Raw genomic sequence first — 23,287 nt, 5'->3', positions numbered from 1 at the left:
ATCGTCACAGAGCCAGAAGACAATCCATATTCTGAGTAATAGGGACATGACTGAATAGTTTACAGTAAAGTAAAAGGTCACTGAAGGGAATCCACGCATGCGCTGTCCCATGACCTCAGTCCTGAGAACTGTGTGCAGCTCTGCTCGTTCCTGTTTCCCAGGAACTGATAAGGAACAGAAGGCCCTTGAGAAACAGCACACAAAGGGAGGAAACAACATAGAGGATGCCTTAAAGTTGAACGTCCCCTGACACTACCTGATATTTGAAACCATAGGATCTGAAAGTGATCCTGGTACCCTTGGGTCCACATTTTTTGCAGGCAACATAGCCATTTTGTGAGTGGATACAAGTCAGTGTTGCATTGATGGTGGAGTTAGACAATTTTACAATAAAATATCAGGTGCTCACAGTTAGTCGTTTGTGGACAGGTAAAGAAGAAAGGAAACAGAAGCCCAGGATAAGGGTATTTCTGAAGGTTAATGCTGGGAGGTTGAGGTCAGGTGCAGGGTGCTAACAGCTGTCGCATAACCTTCTCTGGAAGTGCTGTCCTGGTTCTATAAAACCTACTTAGAACCTGTTCATGAGACCAAATTCTGTGGGTAAACAGAAAGTACAGTGGAGCAGCATCCTCCTGGGGGACCCCATCTTCTCTGCAGGCTTTTGCAAGGCAGTTCTTGGAGCTGGCCCAAGAAACAACATCTTTGGGATCCAGATCATTGCATGGGAATAATAAAACCTCAATCCTGTCTTGGGCAGGAATAACAATACAGGGATGTCAGAAAAAGCCAACTTGGGGACAAAAGGCCACATTTATCAAGTTTTGCCTCCTAGAACAAATCTCTAGTCCATTCAAGTGAGTTAATATTTGACCCAGTTGGGCCCAAGGAAGAGGGGAATGACTCTCCATGTTTTGTCCAAGAGTAGTGTCCTTGGTTTGTGTGTCTCTGACAAGACTGAGGATTTTCAGATCTAGTCTCTCCACCCTGTCCATCTGATCACTGTATGATCAGAACCGGGAGGGGCCTCCAGGTTCACTCAGGTGGAATCCGTCTCCAGGAACAAACAGTTGGAACCCCTCTGCAGTTGGAAGGAAACTTCTAGATTTTTATAAGATTCTTCCATCTGGGTAATCTATTGTTTTATATATGTTTGTTTGTTTATATGCTATTTCTAGATGTCCATCCATCTCAATGAACCTATTTCCCCACCCTTTTAAAGCCTCTGGGACCAAGCTCATGAATTCAGAAGAAAATGAATTAGGTTCCAAAGTCTAAAATGAAAACAGATTTCTTTAGGGGATATTCTATATGCAAGGACACTACTCTTGGACTAAAAGAAAACTAGTGCAGCTGGGAGCAAGCGGAGGTTTAGGAGAGATTCCTAAATTGTGATAAAATCCCCAAAGAAGGTGAGACAGGTGTTGAAGGGCATCTGGAAGACCCCACCCCACCCCAGATACAGACAGTGTATGTGGCTTAACAAGGAAAAACAGAAGTATAGTTTTAACTGTTTCTTTCTTTCCTTTTTAATATTTATTATTTATTTGGCTGCACTGGGTCTTAGCATGGGAGATCATCCATCCTTGTTTTTAGCTACAGCATGGCAGATCTTTTTTTTTTTTTTTAGTTGCCGCATGTAGGATCGTTAGCTGTAGCATGAGGGATCTACTTCCCTGACCAGGGATGGAACCCAGCCCCTGCATTGGGAGCTTGGAGTCTTAGCCACTGGACCATCAGGGAAGTCCTAGCACTGTTTTCTTAGAATGTGCATGCGTGCGTGCTCAGTCTTATCTCCTTCCCTGCTATTTACTTTCCTTTAGAAAGTTTTGGGGGAATTCCGTTTCAGTCCAAGTGTTTAGGAGTTTTTGCTTTTCACCCCAAGGATGTGGGTTCATTCCTTTGTCAGGGAACTAAGATCCCACAAATCATACAGTGCCAACAAAAAACAAGGGAGAGAAAAGTTCTTGGATGCTCTTTGAAAACAAAGTAAGTGGAACACATCCAAAGTTCAAAGGAAGGTACACTGGCTGTAGTTACTCATAATCCTATGTCAAGGTAATTTTTCGGTGCATAAACTTTGATGAATCTGTTGAGTACAAAATATTGCCTGTGGGGAGAGGAAGAGAATGTTAATTTTTATAAAGACCAAGGGATTGGTTTGAGACACAGGATAAAGTTAGTCTAAAGAACATTTGGAACAAATTCCACTGACAATTAAGTGCTTGGGTCTAGAAGGACCTGACGATTATGTGCTTGGGTCTAGAAGGATCTGTCTAAATGAGTCTGACAATCCTTGACCAAATGTGAGGCCCTGCACTTTTGGCCTATGCAGATTCTGTACCATAAATATTCTGTCCTTGTTTGTTTTCTTCCCACAAATATTCTGTACCACAAATATTCTGTCTCTTGTTTGTTTTTTCCCAATTCCATTTTACCTTCCTTTTTGGGAAATTTAGAATTGCAAACATGAGTGTGGAAGGTGTGAGTCGGGGAGCAGATGTTAAATAGGTGGCCATGGTGCATGTTTGCTACGGTTTGGTTTCTGGATGTTTCAGGGAGTCATGATTAGAACACATGCATGCTAAGTCGCTTCAGTCGTGTCAGACTCTTTGCAACCCCATGGACTGTAGCCCCTCCGGCTTCTCTGCCCATGGGATTCTCCAGGCAAGAATACTGAAATGGGTTGCCTTGCCCTCCTCCAGGGGATCTTCCCAACCCAGGAATCTAACCTCAGTCTTCTGAGGCTACTACATTGCAGGCAGATTCTTTACCACTGAGCTACTGGGGGAGCCCCTAAGATTGCAATGCTGCTAAGTTGCTTCAGTCGTGTCCGACTCTGTTTGACCCCAGAAATGGCAGCCCATCAGGCTCCCCCGTCCCTGGGATTCTCCAGGCAAGAACACTGAAATTGGTTGCCATTTCCTTCTCCAATGCGTAAAAGTGAAAACAAAGTGAAGTCGCTCAGTGGTGTCTGACTCTTCGTGACCCCATGGACTGCAGCCCACCAGGCTCCTCCGTCCGTGGGATTTTCCAGGCAAGAGTACTGGAGTGGGGTGCCATTCCCTTCTCCGATAAGCCTGAGCAAAATTTTGCTGAATTGTTACAGGATGAATGTGCAAATTTTGTATGTCAGAAATAAAGATGTACTTTCCCAGACTGTAACATGAGGACCTTCAACCTTCCAACAAACAAGTGCCTTTTTAGGGAGCCAACCCTGAGGTAGGGTCAGCACCTTAACTAGAGGTGAAGAGGGCTGGGCTTACACACTGCACCTTAAAGGATGATGCACACCAGTGAGACTGGGCTCAGATCACCCTGACATCTCTTTCTTTCAGCTGGTGCCTGTGACACCAACTAAATCTATACAAACTTATCTTTACAATTCCATGCTCACTGGACTTTTGCTAGTGAAACTAGAATGGCTCCCTTATGCTTAATGAGAGCCATGGAATTTCAAACTTTCATAGCAAGCAACTCTCATTTCATAGATAAGTTTATACCTGGAGAGGAAAATGATATCAGTCATTAAAACATCTATTACTGAGGGTCTGCTGTGAGGCAGGCAGTATGATTCAAGGTGAATAATATATGTCTAAAGCATAAAGTGTTTGGACAGAGACTGTTGCTGAGCCTGCCAGCTCACACCCGTTTCTGTGATCAGCGATATCCCCTGTACAATACTGACTCCTACAAGGACCCACCGTTTCCTCTAAGCGAGGGAGACAACATTTCGCTGCCACCTAATGACTCTTTTGGGTACAACCAGCTCAGGTTCTACTAGAGTTTTGAACTCTGGGATTCCGGCCTCTGTTCACAGTGTGACCATTAAGGATACTTCCACCCTTGACAGTCTGCCATTCTACAACTGCTTTTGATGTTAAAAGGCAATATTTTATCCATTGCAGAGCAAGAGACTTAACTGGTTACAATTTGAGAAAAGTATCTTCCCAAAAATTAGAAAGAAAATACACACCCAGGAGACTGCAACACCCGGTAAATGTAAAGAGCTTGGTGCGTGGGGAGCAGGCAGCCCAGCGGCTGTGGTGGAGCAGTGGCCCTGTAGGACGGCTTATCATTCGTTTAGGTGTGACTCTCCCAGTCGTCTGCCACTTTCTTGCTAACCTCCCCAAATTATTTTTGCTGATTCTATTACAAATGATACTGTTATGTGCTTAATGGAAAACTTCTCAGGGACTATTTCAATATTGAGGAATGACCAAATAATTTCTAGTGTATAGTCTGGTAATTTTTTGACAATATACCAAGTTTGTCTATAGCATGATAAACAGATAAAGATCAATGCCAGATGCTGATTAGAAAGGGAGGTCATTTCACTCAGCCTGTCACGTGGCTTCCCATGTAAACTGCAGAACCCCAAATGCTCTTATATTTCTAGAGTCACAATTGTACTCCCAGGACTGTTTAGCATCATGACAGGCTTAGTGCTACAACCGGTGGCCTCTTTAAGAGCTACGAAAGTATTTAATACGAAAATAAGTTTACTGACTTACACACAAGAAAAGCACAATATAAAAATTAATAATTTAATGTCCATGACACTATATCATTTATCTTTCAATTTAGGATTCATAAAGATTATAGTATATCTAAGGATAAATTTAAGGTCAAACTTTCATCCCATTATAAGAATTTTGCTGCATGTGTGATTGCCAAGAAATCATGAAAAAGTGAAAGTGAAAATCGCGCAGTCATGTCCAACTCTTTGAGACCCCATAAACTGTAGCCCACCAATATCCTCTGTCCATGGAATTCTCTAAGCGAGAATACCAGAATGGGTTGCCATTTCCTTCTCCAGGGGATCTTCCCAACCCAGGGATCAAGCCCGGGTCTCCTACATTGCAGGCAGACGCTTTACTAACTGAGCCACCAGGGAAGCCTACTTCTTGGGGAATTGGGTCTGCTTACTTTCACCTCAGGGTGAAACTGCTCTCACTTCTCTTCTCACAGTCAACTGATGGGTTGACTTGTTCGGGTATGCTGTCTTCACCAGTCCTCTCTGATAGCCCTTCCCTGGGCTCAAGGTTCCCTGAAAGTCCTTCTTCTTAGCTCTCAGAGTACACCTTACTGTCTCTTCACAGTGAATTGGTGCTCTCATCCTTTCCCCATGGGTGCTACATCCTGGATTAGTGAGGCACTGGATGTGTCTTTAATGGTCTTGGTGTTCTGGGACCCAGCACAGTGCCTGGTACCCAACAGCAGCTTATGTAGTGCTTGGTATTAAATTAGTTAATAAATGAATTAAGGAATGTGAGTGGATTTTGAATTGCAACAACTGATAGAAAGGTAAATTCTCAGTGATCCTCCGGGATAAGAAACAGTGGCTGTACTTGGAAGTTGTATTCAGGAAATATTTTTATAGATGTTCCAAAGGAATCAGTTGAGAAGACATACAAGACTACTGAGGAAAGGAAAAGGAAAAAATATATCTAGTGACAGAGGACACCTGATTCATGACACCCTGCCAGAGAGAAAAATCCTTGTCCTTTCAGCCTAATTTGGCAATTCTGTTCTGTGCCCCTATTACATCTCCTTTTGCCCTTGGCAGGAGCCTTTGTTGGAAGAGATGGTGATGGTCCTGAGCCCCCTGTTTTTGCTCTTCATGCTGGGAATGAGTCTGACCCCACTGACTCTGGCTAAGGATGACCGCAGATACAAACACTTCCTGACCCAGCACTATGATCGCAGTCCAAAGGGCCGGGATAACAAATACTGTGAAATGATGATGGAGAAACGACACCTGACCAAACCTTGCAAAGACATCAACACCTTTGTTCATGGCAACAAGAATGACATCAAGGACATCTGTAAAGATAAGAATGGAAAACCTTACAGAGGCAATCTCAGAATAAGCAAGTCTCCCTTCCAGGTTACCATTTGCAAGCATAAAGGAGGGTCCACCCGGCCTCCATGCCATTACAAAGCCACCAAAGACTACAGAGTCATCGTTATCGGCTGTGAAAAGGGCTTGCCTGTCCACTTTGATGAGTCCTTTGTCCCTCCACGCAAGTAGTCCAGAGCTGGCTCTGCCTTCCTTCATAGCATTTCCCCCTTACATTGCAGCAACATTCATTGCTAGGAATCCAGAAAATGAGCTGCTGACCTTTTCTTTTCTGCTTTAGAATATACTTCATTAATAAAAATGTCTCTGAGTCTTCTCACTGATTCTTGGTCTATTGATCTTTCTCCATTTCCCCTGTTCAATTGAAAGGGTTGGATGGGAAAGCAATGCCTGTCTTCTTGTCAGTCAGTTCCTGATCAGGCATTCAAGGAGTGGACTTTACTTTTCTGTGAAGGTAAAAATGTTAAATTCATCTTACAGAGATTGTTGGGAAAATACCAAGGCTTAAGGCCCCTAAACAGAATTTTTAGGAGAAGCAAATTGTTTTTGCTGTCACCTAATAATTATTTTCACAAATGTTAAGCCTTAGGAAGAAGATTTTAGTACTAAATATCAACAGATTAATTACACTTTCTTTCCCTCTTTCTCTCTCTCACACACACACACAAACACACCCACCCACACATTACTTGGTAATCCTGCATAAATAACAAAACCCATCCAGGGTAGCCACCTCTTACCTTAAGCAGAAAATAATTTGATATTGTTATGACCAAGATATTCTCATGATTATTTTATATAAAGATAAAAGACTGATTACTACATTATTTTATCTTTAATATTTTATTAACTGTTATCTAGCAACTCTGAGGTCTTGGGAAGGTCATACAAAGATTTCAAGCTTTTCCCTTGTTCTTCAACTTGATATGTTTCCAAATAAATACAAGCTTGAGTTAACAGACAGTCTCTGTAAAATATGCTAATTAATCCATGAGTTCAATGTTATCTAATTTCATCAACAGATGCCTGGATATCTTACTTAGAAAATAGTTAATAAACTACAATTATGCATTGCTGCTGCTGCTGCTGCTAAGTCACTTCAGTTGTGTCAGAATCTGTGCGACCCCATAGACAGCAGCCCACCGGGCTCCTCCGTCCCTGGGATTCTCCAGGCAAGAACACTGGAGTGGGTTGCCATTTCCTTCTCCAATGCATGAAAGTGAAAAGTGAAAGTGAAGTCGCTCAGTCGTGTCCGACTCCTAACAACCCCATGGACTGCAGCCCACCAGGCTCCTCCGCCCATGGGATTTTCCAGGCAAGAGAGCTGGAGTGGGGTGCCATTGCCTTCTCCGTATGCATCGCTAGTTCTGCCATTTTATGAATAACTATCATGGTCACAGTATTCCCCATGGTGGCCTCCCCTGCTGCCTACATCCCCTGAAATGGACCAAAAGCCCTGGTTCCTCAATACTTGGGTTATAATCCTGTGTCTTGGTGCCACACAGAGCCCAGCCTCACTGCAAGTATTCAATTTGTGGAGGAAGGGATGGAAGAGTAGGTTACTGGTTCATCTATTTCAAAAGCAAAAACATTGTCATTTCTTTCCAAAGAAGGAAGAAGAATTTTCCAAACCTCTTTACTGGAAAATTTGTCTTACTATAAAAATCAAAAAATCCTTAGGAAGCAAGATATTAACAATGTTTGATAGACTATCTGAAATATTTTTTTTTCTGGTTCTCCAATCAGTGGTGAAAGTGAAGTCACTCAGTCGTGTCCAACTCTTTGCAAACCTATGGACTGTAGCCCACCAGGCTCCTCCTCTGTCCATGGGATTTTCCAGGCAAGAATATTGGAATGGGTTGTCATTTTCTACTACAGGGGATCATCCCAACCCAGGGATCAAACCCACATCTCTTGGAATGAACTCAGGTCTCCCACATTGCAGGCAAACTCTTTACCTTCTGGGCCACCAGGGAATCCCAATCACTGGTAGTGTGTATTAATTGTTCAGTCACATCTGACTCTTTGCCACCCTATGCACTGTAGCTGGCCAGGCTCCTCTCTCCATGGGATTTTCCAGGCAAGAATATTGGAAAATGACAGTCATTCAGTCGTGCCCGACTCTGTGACCCCATGGACTGCAGCCCACCAGGTTCCTCTGTCCCTGGGATTTTCCAGGCAAGAATACTGGAATGGGTGGCCATTTCCTACTACAGGGGATCATCCCAATCCGGGGATCAAGCCCACATCTCCTGCCTCTCCTGCGTTGGCAGGAGGACTCTTTACCACTAGTGTCGCCTGAGTAGCCTGCAGTTCAGTGTAGTTGTTATTTTATCAGATTGAAGCCAACAAAGGAAACCAAGAGAAATGGAAACCCTAAAAATGATCATTGCTGACACCTACTGGACGCTTAAGCAGGCATTGTGATAAGCACTTTACACTGATTTTATCATTTCTTCTTTACAACATTCCTTTAAGGAGAAGGACCCTATGGACCTTGCCCCCACACCACGTCCTCTGCCTGCCTTTTGTCTGTGGAAAACTTCAGTCAAAGAATAAGTTTAATGAGAGAAATGAGAAACGTAGAAACAAAGGGAAACAGTCAAAGGAGACTAAATAATAATGTAGTCAAGGACCCTTATTTCTTTCTCAAGGGCTATAGATAATATTCTGAGCCACATCCCGTGAACTGTCTTACAGATACTAAAACACCAGGTGGAGAAGTTATCGTCATGATGACCAGAATGTTCCAAGGACATGAGCTGCCACAATTCTTAGAACTGGCCACAAAGAAATGGGAACAAATGAATGCTGGAACTGAAGACTAGCTGTACCTAAAGCAACCAACATGTCGCTAGTCAGACCACCGGTGACCAATCTGAAGATGACTGTCAGAGATGACTGTGCTGTTTCTGCATGTTAGTCCCCCACCCCCACTTGTGTCTGTAAAAGCTCTTGCCCCACTGGTTGCAGGGGTAGGGGGAGGCTGCCTTTGGATGGATGTCCACCACCCTCCCTCCAAAGTTGCAGGCATCTGAAATAAAGCAAACTTTCCTTTCCACCAATCTGGCCTGTTTATTGCCTCTTAAGCGGTGAGCAGCTGGACTCCCCACACTCTTCCGGTAACATTTAAGTGAAAGTGAAAGTCACTTAGTCATGTCCAACTCTTTGCGACCCCATGGACTATACAGTCCATGGAATTCTCTAGGCCAGAATAGTGGAATGGGTAGCCTTTGCAACCCCATGGACTTATACAGTCCATGGAATTCTCTAGGCCAGAATACTGGAATGGGTAGCTTTTCTCTAGGGGATCTTCCCAACCCAGGGATCCTCCCACATTGCAGGCAGATTCTTTACCAGCAGAGCCACAAGGGAGGCCTGGTAGCATTTTCACTACGCCTATTCTACTTCCGAGGAATATACTGAGAGAAGTTAAGTTATTTCTCCAAGATCATACAGTTAGTGTGGTAAAACTAGGTCTTTCAGATCACCATATCAAAAGAAGTTCTTACTGAGATTAAACATGTCAGCAGAGCAAGCCATTGGTGCAAGCTCTAACCTAAAAGTATGTCTTGTGGGGATTTGGGAATTACTTAATTTTCTGTTGTAGGCAGAAGCTTGAGAGGCACCCATTGATGTCTACATTGAACTCTGTTCATAGTATTTTTCCTTGTCTTACTAAGTCAGTTGGTTACTGTGACTGAGGCCATCCATGCTCTTGTTTGAAAAGTAAAATCTTCTCTGTAGCTAGTCATGTTGCTAAACCATGTCGTTGGTCACAAAGAAGCAGAATGAGAGAAAGGAGACAGAATTGTGCACAATTCGTTTTGGGACAGACAACACAAAGTACATTGTGGTGATGAAGCTCTTACCCAAGTGCTAAGCGTATCTTCAGAAGTTGCATCCAGTGGTCCTGGGGTGAGGAGTCAATCGAGCATCATTTCTTCCTGCTACCCTGCTTCCCACAACTCCTTCAGTTCCCTCTCCTCCTAACTCCATATCGCGTATCTGCAGCAGCAGACACAGCAATGTGACATAGAGCTTTGGGTCTTTCTGTGCACAGGCAAAACGTGGTTGTGAACTGAGAAGATACCATTTAAACAAATGATAGTTATGCTTAATTCTGATCATTATTGTTAACGGTAGGCTGTAGGTGGAATAAGATGCAAGTCCCTCATCAGCGTTATAATCACACACAGTGTGATCCACCATCAAGAAGCAGCATCTTTGAAAACAAAAGACAGTAGTAACTGTATGTATCAAACTAGGAACTCAGCTGGGCCTAAACCTTAGACTGCACGTGTAGAAAATGGCTTGTCTGATGCTTCACAAATTGTCCTTGCTGCTTTGGGTTTGCTCACTTCCTGTTGAATCTGGGATGATTTTCCTTGCCCCTTGGTCTTCTCTAGGCATCTCCAAGGCAGTGATGGCTCTCCAGAGGACCCAGGCCTTTCTTCTGCTCTTGCTGCTGACCCTGCTGGGGCTGGGGCTGGTGCAGCCCTCCTATGGCCAGGATCGCATGTACCAACGATTCCTGAGGCAACACGTGGACCCCAGTGAGACAGGAGGCAACTTGATGATCCAAGATGGATGATGACTTCACATCAGTGCAAGCACTTCAACACTGTCATTCATGAAGATCTTTGGAACATCCATAGTATCTGCAGCACCACCAACATTCGGTGCAAGAATGGCCAGATGAACTGCCATGAGGGTGTAGTGAAGGTCACAGACTGCAGAGAGACTGGAAGTTCCAGGGCTCCCAACTGCAGATACCGGGCCAAGGCCAGCAGCACAAGTCAGCCTTTGAAGTTTGACTCCTTGGCTCCAGGCTATTCTCAGAGTAAACCCAAGTGTTCCAGATGAAAAGATGCAGGACTGGTTCTTTTAGTAAAGCTGTCTTATCCCCTCCCCGCAACTGCTGCCAATCAGTTGGAGGGCTGTGCCTCCCACTGACTGTTATTCCTTCTGTCCTTCCTTCACAGCTGCAGACTTCTTGGCTCTAAGGAAAGGGGAAAGACACACACTCTCTGCTCTGCACATCCATAAACTGATCCCCACTACCACCAGTGACAGGAGTGTTGGATCTAAATAGGGTGAGTTATGGTTAGACGCGCTGGTGCTGAGGATGCTTAGAGGGAAAAGCCCAGGAATGCTGGAAGAGGAAATTAAGATGGTGGGATTAAGAATATACAGTGATCCAACTCGTAAGAACTAATGACCTGGATTCAATCTTACTGATACAGTTTTTATAGCCTCTCCTCACTTTTCTTAAGCATAATATCACCATCCCTTGGTATCCATGGGATATTGGTCCAGGATCCTCCATGCCCAGGATACCAAAATGCAAGCATGCTCAAGTACCTTGTATAAAATGGCACAGTGTTTGCATCTAAACTATATACTTATCTCTGCTGCTGCTGCTGCTGCCAAGTTGCTTCAGTCGTGTCCGACTCTGTGCAACCCCATAGATGGCAGCCCACCAGGCTCCCCATCCCTGGGATTCTCCAGGCAAGAACACTGGAGTGGGTTGTCGTTTCCTTCTCCAATGCATGAAAGTGAAAAGTGAAAGTGAAGTTGCTCAGTTGTGTCCGACTCTCAGCGACCCCACAGACTGCAGCCTATCAGGCTCCTCTGTCCATGGGATTTTCCAGGCAAGAGTACTGGAGTGGGTTACCATTGCCTTCTCCGATACTTATCTCTACATCATTTTTAATATCTAAACAAAGTAAATTTTATGTAAATAGCTGTAAATACAACGTAAATGCTATGGAAATAGTTGAGTGTTACTTTTTAGAACTTTCTGGCGAAAAGAAAATTTTGGGATGGGGGGGTGATTTTTAATCGGTGTCTGTGGTTGATGGAATCCCTGGGTGCAGAGCAGGTGGATTCAGAGGGCCAACTGTACACTGAAGTACCTTGAATCCTGGTCTTCTCATCTTGTTTAGGCCTTTTGAACCAGAGATAGTGTATCACAAAAGAGAAGATACCTACCCCTTGTGCTATATTTGGCATAATACTTGACATTCTCAGAAATGTTCTCAATAAATGCATCTCATTAGACTCTCACAGGTCTGAGGGATGGATTATTAGGCCCGTTTTGAGGCATCATGTTCAGAGAGTTGAGCATTAGAATAGAGATTCCACAGCATCAGGCATACTCCTCATGGTAAATGAGGACAGAGAGCTAGTTTAAAGGGGAGACTTTTTCAAGCAGCTCTCTGCCCTAATTTGAATAGAATATCTCTTGTGATGGCAGCTTCAATCTTGATATTTGATTGATTAAAACAATATTTCAAAACTGGAGCTCCTTATGATAACATTCTTAATGACAAATCAAGATCAATTATAATGACAATAATTAGGGAAATGGCTTCTGAGAAGGGGTGTGTGTAGTCAGAAGTGAAAACATGTTTCACAGGCTTTGGGGAAGTGTCATAAGGGAGACAAGATCCTGGAAAGCACCATCTTGCAGAATCAGTATAGTTGCAGACTAGGATTTCAAGGAACCAAAGTCTCCTGCTTGGAAACTATTCTCCAAGTCTCTATTCATATCCTGCATCCCTTTTAAAGGGATGTGTGTGCTCAGTTGCTTCCGTCATGTCCGAGTCTCTGTGACCCCATGGACTGTAGCCAACTAGGCTGTTCTGTCCGGGATTCTCCAGACAAGAATACTGGAGTGGGTTGCCGTGCCCTCCTCCAGGGGATCTTCCCGACCCAGGAATCAAATCTTGGTCTCCAGTGTCTCCTGTACTGAAGGTAGATTCTTAACCGCCAAGCCAGCAAGGAAGCCCCTTTAGAGGGACAATCCTTTGCAATTCACAGAAAGCTTAAAAGCCCATTTTCTTTAAGATACACACTCTTTTGAGAATTGATGTGGATGCAAAACAGCTAGCTAGAGCAAGATTGGTTCTTCAGTTCAGATGGAAGAGAGGGCAGACAGGAGGTATTTGGAATTGCCGAAATAAACTTCAATTTTTTTTTACAACTTTGCTCTTGTCTCAGACAGGCTATAGCATATTTTCATTTCTTATACACTTTATTATCTAATGAGACTTATCTTCCAGCCTGGAAACCAAATGGTAAGATTGGGTCCAGGTGCAGTCCATGGGGTCGCTGAGGGTTGGACACGACTAAGCAACTTCACTTTCACTTTTCACTTCCACGCATTGGAGAAGGAAATGGCAACCCACTCCAGTGTTCTTGCCTGGAGAATCCCAGGGACAGCAGAGCCTGGTAGGCTGCCCTCTATGGGGTCGCACAGAGTCGGACACGACTGAAGCAACTTAGCAGCAGCCTACACTGACAGAGAAAGGAATTTTAAGGTGGAGCTCAGCTCTTAGGGCAGTGGTGAGATAATGCTTTCCTCTCTCTTCCCTGTGGATCCACAGGTGGTACTGGTGACTGAAATGGCACCCACTCTAAAGGTCCTAGGCTCTCTGTTGGCTCTGCTGTTCCCTCTACGTGGGCTCCTTGTACACAGCCAGAATCTTTCCTGGAGGGAATTTATGAAACAGCACCACCTGAGCACAAATTGGGAATTCAGCAAGTACAAATGCAATGATCTGATGAGGGAAAGAGGCATTCCAAAAGACAAGAACTATCACATCTTCATCTACACCTTATGGCACAAAATTGAGCATATATGCCTGAGGAACTGGAGAGACCGCTACAGAAATGTATATATATGGGCCCCGTATCCCTTCAAGACACTCAAGTGCATCCGGAAGAACAGCAAAGGCAATTACAAAGATTACAAGAGCTACAGCTACATTGAATTTCATTGCAGCATGAATGGGTTTGTTGATGTTGTAGAGGACATGCGGTTATTAGAGGATATCAGCAACTAGAAAGTCCACCCACACCCACGGCTTTCAGTGTTCAGTGCTCCCAAGTGGTGGCCCCGCCTACATCAAGAGCCCTTACATTTATGGGCCAATGGTTTCCAACCCTTAGAGTTGTTTCACGTGGCTTTTTGCTCTCATAACTTTGCCTGTGTTGTTTCTCTGCCTGAAATACCGTTCTGCTCTCATTTATCTGATTTCCTTCTACATGTTTATTTCGGTTTGTTTTGTTTTTTAAAGATTCAGCACCTATGGCATCTTTCTGACTAATCTGGGAAATTTTCTGATATTGATTCTCCTTATACCTTTGCAAGCTGGATGATCTTTCCGTCCCTAAATAAATTATATCGTTTCAATGCGTGTGAAGTTTATTTATGTGTGCAGGGTATGTGTTGTGTGATTAGTACAGGTGTTCTAAGTGTGTGTCATATAGCTTTTGCTTGAATGTGATTTGTGCTTTATGTAGGCGTGTATTATATGTGTGTGTCTAAAGCATATACTAGTTTTTGTTGTGTGTGTGATGAAAGTATAACTGTTTATGTGCTAAGCTGGGGAGATTTTGTAAGCATTGATGATGGGGACATGCTGAGATCCACCCAGATTGCTTGACGTGACCAGAGCTGATTAGGTATAAAATATGTAGCATGTTCCTGGCACATGGCAGCTGCTCAGCCATCACTGTTCTTCCTTCCTCATCCTTTGACTTGGTATTTTAACTTTGCCAAAATAAACATGACAAATGCCTATCTATCATCTCTCTTCCTTGCTTCTGTTAAGAATGTCTCTAAGGAGGCTATTGCATTTTAGATGAGTTAAATTGTTGTGTCTCCTGATGAATAGTACATTAAGTAGATGATATGAGCAAAATGAATTTATCTGATAAACAACCATGTTCACATGGCAGAGATATAGGGTAAGGATTTGTTGTTGTTGTTTAGTACTTAAGTCTTGTCTGGTTCTTTTGAGACTCCATGGACTGTAGCCCACCAGCCTCCTCTGTCCATGGGATTTCCCAAGTAAGAATACTGAAGTGGGTTGCCATTTCCTTCTCCAGAGGTTCTTCCTAGCCCAGGGATCAAAGCTGCATCTCCTGAATCTGCACTGGCAGGCAGATTCTTTACCACTGAGTCACCAGGGAAGCTCCAGGGTAGGCAAAGAGGACTTTAAAAATGGGGCTTAAGACTTACATTTTGTTGGAGGAAAGAGGAAGTAGATTGGAGAAGGAAATGTTAGACACAAGTAAATAGGGTTCACCAAAGTTGTTTGCTAAATTAAGGATAGAGAAACAAAGTAATGTTCATGTCATATAGTTTTGCCTGGAACAGGTATTTGAAGGAGAAATACTGAACATTAAAGGACTCTGTGTTCTTCAATCTCCTGCATCACTGAGTGACTCAAGCCCTGAAACTAATAGAGACAGAGTAATGGGACAAAGTAGATGATTAAATAGTTAATTCCACTAGGGGATTGTAAGTAAAGAAAAAAGTATGAGAGATCCCTATAAATTAATGATTACTCAAGAAAGCAGGTTTGCTTAACCACAAAACTGAACAGGCTTGGTTACAAATAAAATCCACACAGCAGAAGCATGAAACATGTCCCCAAACAATAAAACACTGGTGGCATCAGACCAAGTATTCTTGCCTGGAGAATCCCATAGACAGAGGACCCTGGCTGGCTACAGCCCATGGGGTCTCAAAGAGTTGGACACTACTGAAGCAGCTTAGTACGCACCCATGCTGATTCTGAATAAACCCATCTTTGCTGGAGAAATATGTGGCAGTCTATTTGTTTCAGGTCAACATAGTATAATAGCCTTGTGTTGTTGCTCAGTCTTTCCCATATCCACTTCCCCTATTTGGATAGATGTATATTCATTCGCTGTGGATGATTATTCCAATCATGAAATGAAAAGATGCTCACTCCTTGGAAGCAAAGTTATATAACCTAGACAATTAAAAAGCAGAGATATCACTTTGTCAACAAAGGTCCATGTAGTCAAAGCTATGGTTTTTCCAGTAGTCTACTGTAGAGTTGGATCATAAAGAAGGCACGTACTCCTTTTCCTATTTGGAACCAGTCTGTTGTTCCATGTCCAGTTCTAACTGTTGCTTCCTGACCTGCATACAGATTTCTCAAGAGGCAGGTTAGGTGGTCTGGTATTCCCATCTCTTTCAGAATTTTCTACAGTTTATTGTGATCCACACAGTCAAAGGCTTTGGTATTGCCAATAAAGCAGAAATAGATGTTTTTCTGCAACTCTCTTGCTTTTTCCACGATCCAGCAGATGTTGGCAATTTGATCTCTGGTTCCTCTGCCTTTTCTAAAACCAGTGTGAACGTCAGGGAGTTCACAGTTCACATATTGCTGAAGTCTGGCTTGGAGAATTTTGAGCATTACTTTACTAGCATGTGAGATGAGTGCAATTGGGTGGTAGTTTGAACATTATTTGGCATTGCCTTTCTTTGGGATTGGAATGAAAACTGACCTTTTGCAGTCCTGTGGCCACTGCTGAGTTTTCCAAATTTGTTGGCATATTGAGTGCAGCACTTTCACAGCATCGTCTTTCAGGATTTGAAACAGCTCAACTGGAATTCCATCACCTCCACTAGCTTTGTTCGTAGTGATGCTTTCTAAGGCCCACTTGACTTCACATTCCAGGATGTCTGGTTCTAGATTAGTGATCACATCATCATGACTATCTGGGTCATGAAGATCTTTTTTGTACAGTTCTTCCGTGTATTCTTGCCACCTCTTCTTAATATCTTCTGCTTCTGTTAGGTCCAGACCATTTCTGTCCTTTATCAAGCCCATCTTTGCATGAAATGTTCCCTTGGTATCTCTAATTTTCTCGAAGAGATCCCTAGTCTTTCCCATTCTGTTGTTTTCCTCTATTTCTTTGCATTGATCGCTGAAGAAGGCTTTCTTATCTCTTCTTGCTATTCTTTGGAACTCTGCATTTAGATGCCTGTATCTTTCCTTTTCTCCTTTGCTTTTCACCTCTCTTCTCTTCACAGCTATTTGTAAGGCCTCTCCAGACAGCCATTTTGCCTTTTTGCATTTCTTTTCCATGGGGATGGTCTTGATCCCTGTCTCCTGTACAATGTGACGAACTTCATTCCATAGTTCATCAGGCACTCTATCAGATCTAGTCCCTTAAATCTATTTCTCACTTCCACTGTATAATCATAAGGGATTTGATTTGGGTCATACCTGAATGGTCTAGCTGTTTTCCCTACTTTCTTCAATTTAAGTCTGAATTTTGTAATAAGGAGTACATGATCTGAGCCACAGTCAGCTCCTGGTCTTGTTTTTGTTGAGGGAAATTGACAATTACAATGGAAATCTCCATTTGTAAGGATGCCTCCCTCTTTTTCCAGGAAGGAAAAAATGACTCTAATCATAAGACACACTTATCAACTAAAATCTGCATAACAAAACTTACCGTTGTTTACTGTACCTTTCCTGGTCACCTCCCTGATTTGCTGCCTCCACATTCTTCTTTCTTTGTTTTAGCTGAAGAGAGAATGTAAGCCCAAGTTCTAGCCACTTCATTGAGTTGTTCATCACTGAACTTCTCTCATGTCTATGTGGGGTATTCACACTAATAAACTTCTGTCCATTTTTCTTTTGTTAATCTATCTTTTGTTATAGAGACCCTAACTGAGAACTGGAAAAGAAACATGGAAAAGTTTTTGGTTTTTCTTTTCCCCCTACACTGTCATCAGAGTCTAAATCTCAAGTAGTGATGCAAGGATTTTTTTAAAGGTAAAGTGGATTCAAGCCCATTTGGCACTGTTCAGCCTTTGATCCAGTTTCTTGGGTTCCAGCTTTTCAAAGAAAGATCCTGCTGCTATATTTTTTGCATATTGTAATCTCTCCCAAATTCTTCCAGTAGATCCCCACCCATTCCCACAACTGAAACAAGAGAGACGGGGCCAGGACACAACCTCTGAAAGAATGACATAAGCCCTAGAGGATATGACATAAACTGTTTAGCACCAACTAGGTCCATTATGGCAGAAGATTTGACTCCCAGTAGACACTGTGTGGATCACAATAAACTGTGGAAAATTCTGAAAGAGATGGGAATACCAGACCACCTGACCTGCCTCTTGAGAAATCTGTATGCAGGTCAGGAAGCAACAGTTAGAACTGGACATGGAACAACAGACTGGTTCCAAATAGGAAAAGGAGTACGTCAAGGCTGTATATTGTCACCCTGCTTATTTAACTTCTATGCAGAGTACATCATGAGAAACACTAGACTGGAAGAAACACAAGCTGGAATCAAGATTGCCGGGAGAAATCTCAATAACCTCAGATATGCAGATGACACCACCCTTATGGCAGAAAGCGAAGAGGAACTAAAAAGTCTCTTGATGAAAGTGAAAGAGGAGAGTGCAAAAGTTGGCTTAAAGCTCAACATTCAGAAAACGAAGATCATGGCATCTGGTCCCATCACTTCATGGGAAATAGATGCAGAAACAGTGGAAACAGTGTCAAACTTTATTTTGGGGGTTCCAAAATCACTGCAGATGGTGACTGCAGCTATGAAATGAAAAGACACTTACTCCTTGGAAGAAAACTTATGACCAACCTAGATAGCATATTCAAAAGCAGAGACATTACTTCGCCGACTAAGGTCCATCTAGTCAAGGCTATGGTTTTTCCTGTGTGGTCATGTATGGATGTGAGAGTTGGACTGTGAAGAAGGCTGAGCACTGAAGAATTGATGCTTTTGAACTGTGGTGTTGGAGAAGACTCTTGAGAGTCCCTTGGACTGCAAGGACATCCAACAAGTCCATTCTGAAGAAGATCAGCCCTGGGATTTCTTTGGAAGGAATGATGCTAAAGCTGAAACTCCAGTACTTTGGCCACCTCATGCAAAGAGTTGACTCATTGGAAAAGACTCTGATGCTGGGAGGGATTGGGGGCAGGAGGAGAAGGGGACGACAGAGGATGAGATGGCTGGATGGCATCACTGACTCGATGGACGTGAGTCTGAGTGAACTCCGGGAGTTGGTGATGGACAGGGAGGCCTGGCGTGCTGCGACTCATGGGGTCGCAAAGAGTCGGACACGACTGAGGCACTGAACTGAACTGAACTGAGACTTTGAGCCTCATTATATACTCATTGTAATACTTTAGCATCCAAATACATACCAAAGGTGCTATGACAATTTCAAGGTTAACCACTTAAGGGTAAAAAAAAAAAAAAAGCAGTTGTCCAATTCCTGGAAATTTCCATCTCTTCTCTGAAATGGTTGGCATAATCCTCCCAATCCTTAGCCTATGAAATTACCTGGCCCATAAAAACCAATCACCCCATGTTTTAAGGATTTTGCCCTCTTCTGAGATGGCCCGCACTCTCTGTGGAGTTTGCTTTTTCCTCCCAAGGCTGTTCTCACCTTTTGAGACAGATCTTCTGTCTATGGAATGTGTATATGTCTAATTAAACCCACTTCTTATCTAAAAAGGACCTTTCAGAAAAAGAACTGGGTATATATAACACAGTGAAATTGACATCTGGTCCTGAGAACACACTTTTCCATTATGTCACCCTAGAAACAGTGCAAGGGATCTTTATTTCTCCTACCCATGAAGAGGTGGCACAGCTGAGCGGCTCTATCCACCCTCAAGTGATAAAGAATTTCCATCGTGTTGTCTCGCCATTCGTGCAGTTTTCCAGCAGATGTTGGCTGAAGAGAAAAAGAAAGCACTAAATGGTAAAGATCATTCAGGTTCTACAAATTCAGTGTCTTCTCTGAACCCTGTGAAAGAACATGGTGCATTGTTTGAATGCTCACCTGAAAACTGGACTGATCAGAGGAAAACACCACCAGTTGTGGCTTACTGGGTAGTAGGGAGACTCTTCCTTCATCCCAAACTTCAAGAACTTTATGTCTGTTTTCATGACTCAGTTACAGAAAATGCCATTGAAATGGCTTTTAAATTGTTCTTTGGATTAACCTTGTAGCTGTGTTTTCTTGATGCATAGTAACACTGTGCACAGACCATCAAACAGGGTTAGAACTGCTGAAATCTATTCACAAAGAGATAAGGTTTAACTTCTTTTCACTAATCAATACTGAACATAAGACTGATGAAGACTGAGATGATACACTGCTGGCTTTGATGCATTAATCTTATTCTGAGACTTTTGAAGAAAATATTTGGTCAAAATATGAAGAAGAGATTGTTAACTTATTTTCCATTTTGGTATTTACCATTAATGTATTTACTAATTTGAAAATTAATATAAGAATGTTTATCCTGGAAAAATACCCATTTTTTGTGTATTTTTCTCAAGACTAATATTGATAACTGGCAAAAGAATCATGAAATTGGGAAGAGATGACCAGGTTCTGTTACTAGTTAGTGTTGTGACCATGAGCAGGTTTTTGTACCTCACTGAATTCAGATTTTTCATGTACAAATGAAATGATTGCTTTGAGGTGTCTAAAGATCCTCTTCAGTAAAATGTGCAATTTTTTCCCTCTAACCTATTGTTTGGTACCTAAATTTGTAATATTGAGTACTGATTCCTTCTTAGACCAGATACTTGTCTTTTAGGTGTTTCAGTAGATACCTCAGTGTGGGGGAAAAGAGGCGTGAAAATTAAACTTACTTTTTTATTTATTTGATTTTCTTTACTCATTCAGGTCAGTTCTATTTTGACTAGGATATATACTTTTAAACTATTTGTTCATATACTTTCATTGTTTTTCTTTTTTTTTTTGAAATATATTCAGGCATACACATATTTTATACACGTTCATGAATTTTAGGAAAGTTGTATGTAAATCTTTTTTAAAAACCCAATCATGTTGAAAACACTGAAAAAGTTAACTAAAGAAATTCTATGGGCACTTCCAATCAATACAAAGTTTTGCCTTACAAATCTGGATGCATTGGGTTTTCCCAAAGGGGTACCCCTAATGAACAATAATTTATTTGACCATGAGCAGAGAAAGAAAGGTACTAAGATCAGATTTTCTTTAGCTGTCAGAATTTGGCAGATTGAAAGGAAGGAAGAACATGACAATTCTTAATTGACATTTACCCAGTGGATTCTGCTGAATTCTTTATACCACTTTATACCACTGGGTTCTCTCTTCAGGATTTACCTTTGGAAGGCAAATTACACCAGCACATCTAAAGCCAGTCTCTGCCTTTCCCCTGCCTCAAGCATGAGACTTCCAGTTTAATCAGAATTAACTGAAAACTGTAGTGGATGCACCATTTAAAATATCTGGTCTTAGAAGAAACACTATTATCCCTCTATCATGAGTTTAAGAGATTTTCACCCAGGTGTTGAAGATGCAAACCACTATACTTGTCCTATTAGTGACTTGTGGGCCTTACTTTTGGCATTCAAAACAGAGCAAGAAACTTTGGTAGAGAATGGCTTGTAATATCCTCCCCTTCAGATTATAATTTTGGTCAAATGATAGACTCCTTACTACTGTCTTAGGACTGCTTCTGCAAATATATAAGTATCCAAGTATTGTTTAAGAGTATTTAGTAAAAGTCTTAAATTTCTTGATAATGTTCCCTCAAATATCATGAAGCTATTTTTAATATGGAGAATTATTCATAAATGCAGCCATTGATCACCTCAGATTTTCAAACAGACTGAACTTGGAACTTTACCATTAGGAACTTTTTGTTTCATTTAGTGAAATTTTGATCTGTTGAACTGCTTTCCTGGTCTCAAAGAATCATAAGACCACTATTTAATAACTGAAGTGAAAAGACAGACCACTGATCTCACACAAGGCCAAGTCAGTTGAAGTATTGCAGGTGTGCTCTCTAATGTGCGTGTTGCAGAGACACTGCATTCTTAAGAAAGAACACCAGACATTATCTTGGCTTTTGTCTCTAAATAGATATCAAAATAAGTGTGGTAAGTACTGTAAACTTAGCTGCTCATTTTTCCATATATGTTCAGATTCACACCTGAGAGTAGATCCGACTCATTGGACAATAAGTGCCTATCTGCAACTTTCTTAAATAAAGAGGGACATAGAATGCTTTTGTGGAGAAGGCAATGGAACCCCACTTCAGTACTCTTGCCTGGAAAATCCCATGGACGGAGGAGCCTGGCGGGCTGCAGTCCATGGGGTCGCTGAGGGTTGGACACGACTGAGTGACTTCACTTTCACTTTCAGTTTCTTATCTATCACTTTATCTCTCACTGAATTCTTTCTGCCCTGAGGCATAGAGAACCTGAGCTTCAGTAAGTCCTGAGATCAGGTGTGTGATCTCAATTAAAAGACAGTGAGTTTGAATCCCAATCTGGGTTGTGTGGTTTCACTGCCACTTAAAATTTCCCCCCTCAAATTGTTTTGTGTTACTTGCAACCAAAAATACCCGAATGGATAAACTCTATCTGCAAAGTTTGTGATCCTCACAATCGCCAGCATGATCATAACATCTAGATTCAGAGATCTGCTATGCATACGAAGTATCTACCCTACAGGAAACATTAACTGTTTTTACGTAGCACTTTGTCAAAACCAAGTTAGTATGCATGATGCACTGTGATGCCAACTGTCGAAAACATCATAGTTTGGAGCAGAAAAAGTTTCATTGCAGAGCCAAGCAAAGAGAACGGGTGGTTCATGCTCAAAAGACCTGAAATCTCTAATGGTTTTCAGGGAAGAGTTTTCAAGGGCAAAAATTGGGGTGAGGGTTGCACAGTGTATGACTTTCGTCTGATTAGTTGGTGGTGAGGCAATACGATGATAACCCAGGACTCTTGTGTTCACTTGAAGTTACCATCCTCCGCCTCGGTGGGGGCCTTATTTCCTGTAGAAGAACTCAAAATATATTGTTATTCTACCCCTTGAAGAGGAACTAGGACTCTGCTTTGTCTTTGCACTATTTTTGTTTCCTGACCACTTTTCCTTCATTTCTGCATTTCCCTACTTCTCTAGTTAGTAACTGTCTGCATCAGCTCTTTGGAAAAGAGGAAGGCCTACAAACAAGAAACAGAAAGACTTTTGTACCTGGAGGGTCCTTTAGGATTCTGTTCAGTTTCAAGCCTATTATCTTCATAACCTACCCTCCCCACCCTGCTAGGCTCATCTCCCAAAATTTCACTTTACTTGTTCTCTTAATAATAGTAACTTACAGTTCCAGGAATATGTCATGCACATTTCAGTCACTGAAACGTCTTTCTTACTTGTTGCCACTTGGTGACAATCTGTCCTTTGTTTACATCCCAGTTCAGTCCCATGGCCACTGAGAAGCTGCTAGCCTTCTATTCATGATGATCCCGTCCTCCTAACTCATTTGTACCGTACATTTGGGACTTAGCGTAGGTTACCTTGTGAATTTCCCTAGTGGTTCAGATGGTAAAGAGTCTGCCTGCAATGCCGGAGACCCACGGTCAATCCTTGGGTAGGGAAGATCCCCTGGAGAAGGGAATGGCTACCCACTTCAGTATTTTTGCCTGGAGAATTCCATGGATAGAGGATCCTGGCAGGCTGTACAGTCCATAGGGTCCCAAAGAGTTGCCACCTACACGTTCACATATGCTACTTTGCATGGTTTAAATGTTTCTCATATTCACTCA

The 23,287-nt window shown here is 42.3% G+C and overlaps 2 protein-coding genes across 2 annotated transcripts; both read left to right on the top strand.

Moving 5' to 3' along the window:
* The first annotated feature begins 5,584 nt into the window (after window positions 1–5,584).
* LOC138444090 (angiogenin-1-like) lies at window positions 5,585–6,031 on the top strand. Its single transcript, XM_069597417.1, has one exon. It carries the CDS (start codon window positions 5,585–5,587, stop codon window positions 6,029–6,031), a length of 447 nt encoding a protein of 148 aa, XP_069453518.1.
* Window positions 6,032–13,269: 7,238 nt separating this feature from the next.
* Window positions 13,270–13,710, top strand: LOC138444089 (epididymal secretory protein E3-beta-like). Its single transcript, XM_069597416.1, has one exon. It carries the CDS (start codon window positions 13,270–13,272, stop codon window positions 13,708–13,710), a length of 441 nt encoding a protein of 146 aa, XP_069453517.1.
* Window positions 13,711–23,287: the final 9,577 nt, after the last annotated feature.

This window comes from Ovis canadensis, chromosome 7 (assembly GCF_042477335.2).
Source record: "Ovis canadensis isolate MfBH-ARS-UI-01 breed Bighorn chromosome 7, ARS-UI_OviCan_v2, whole genome shotgun sequence".
Classification (NCBI taxonomy): Eukaryota; Metazoa; Chordata; class Mammalia; order Artiodactyla; family Bovidae; genus Ovis; species Ovis canadensis.
Note: the sequence above shows the minus strand (reverse complement) of the source record. Positions and strands in the feature narration are given on the sequence as shown.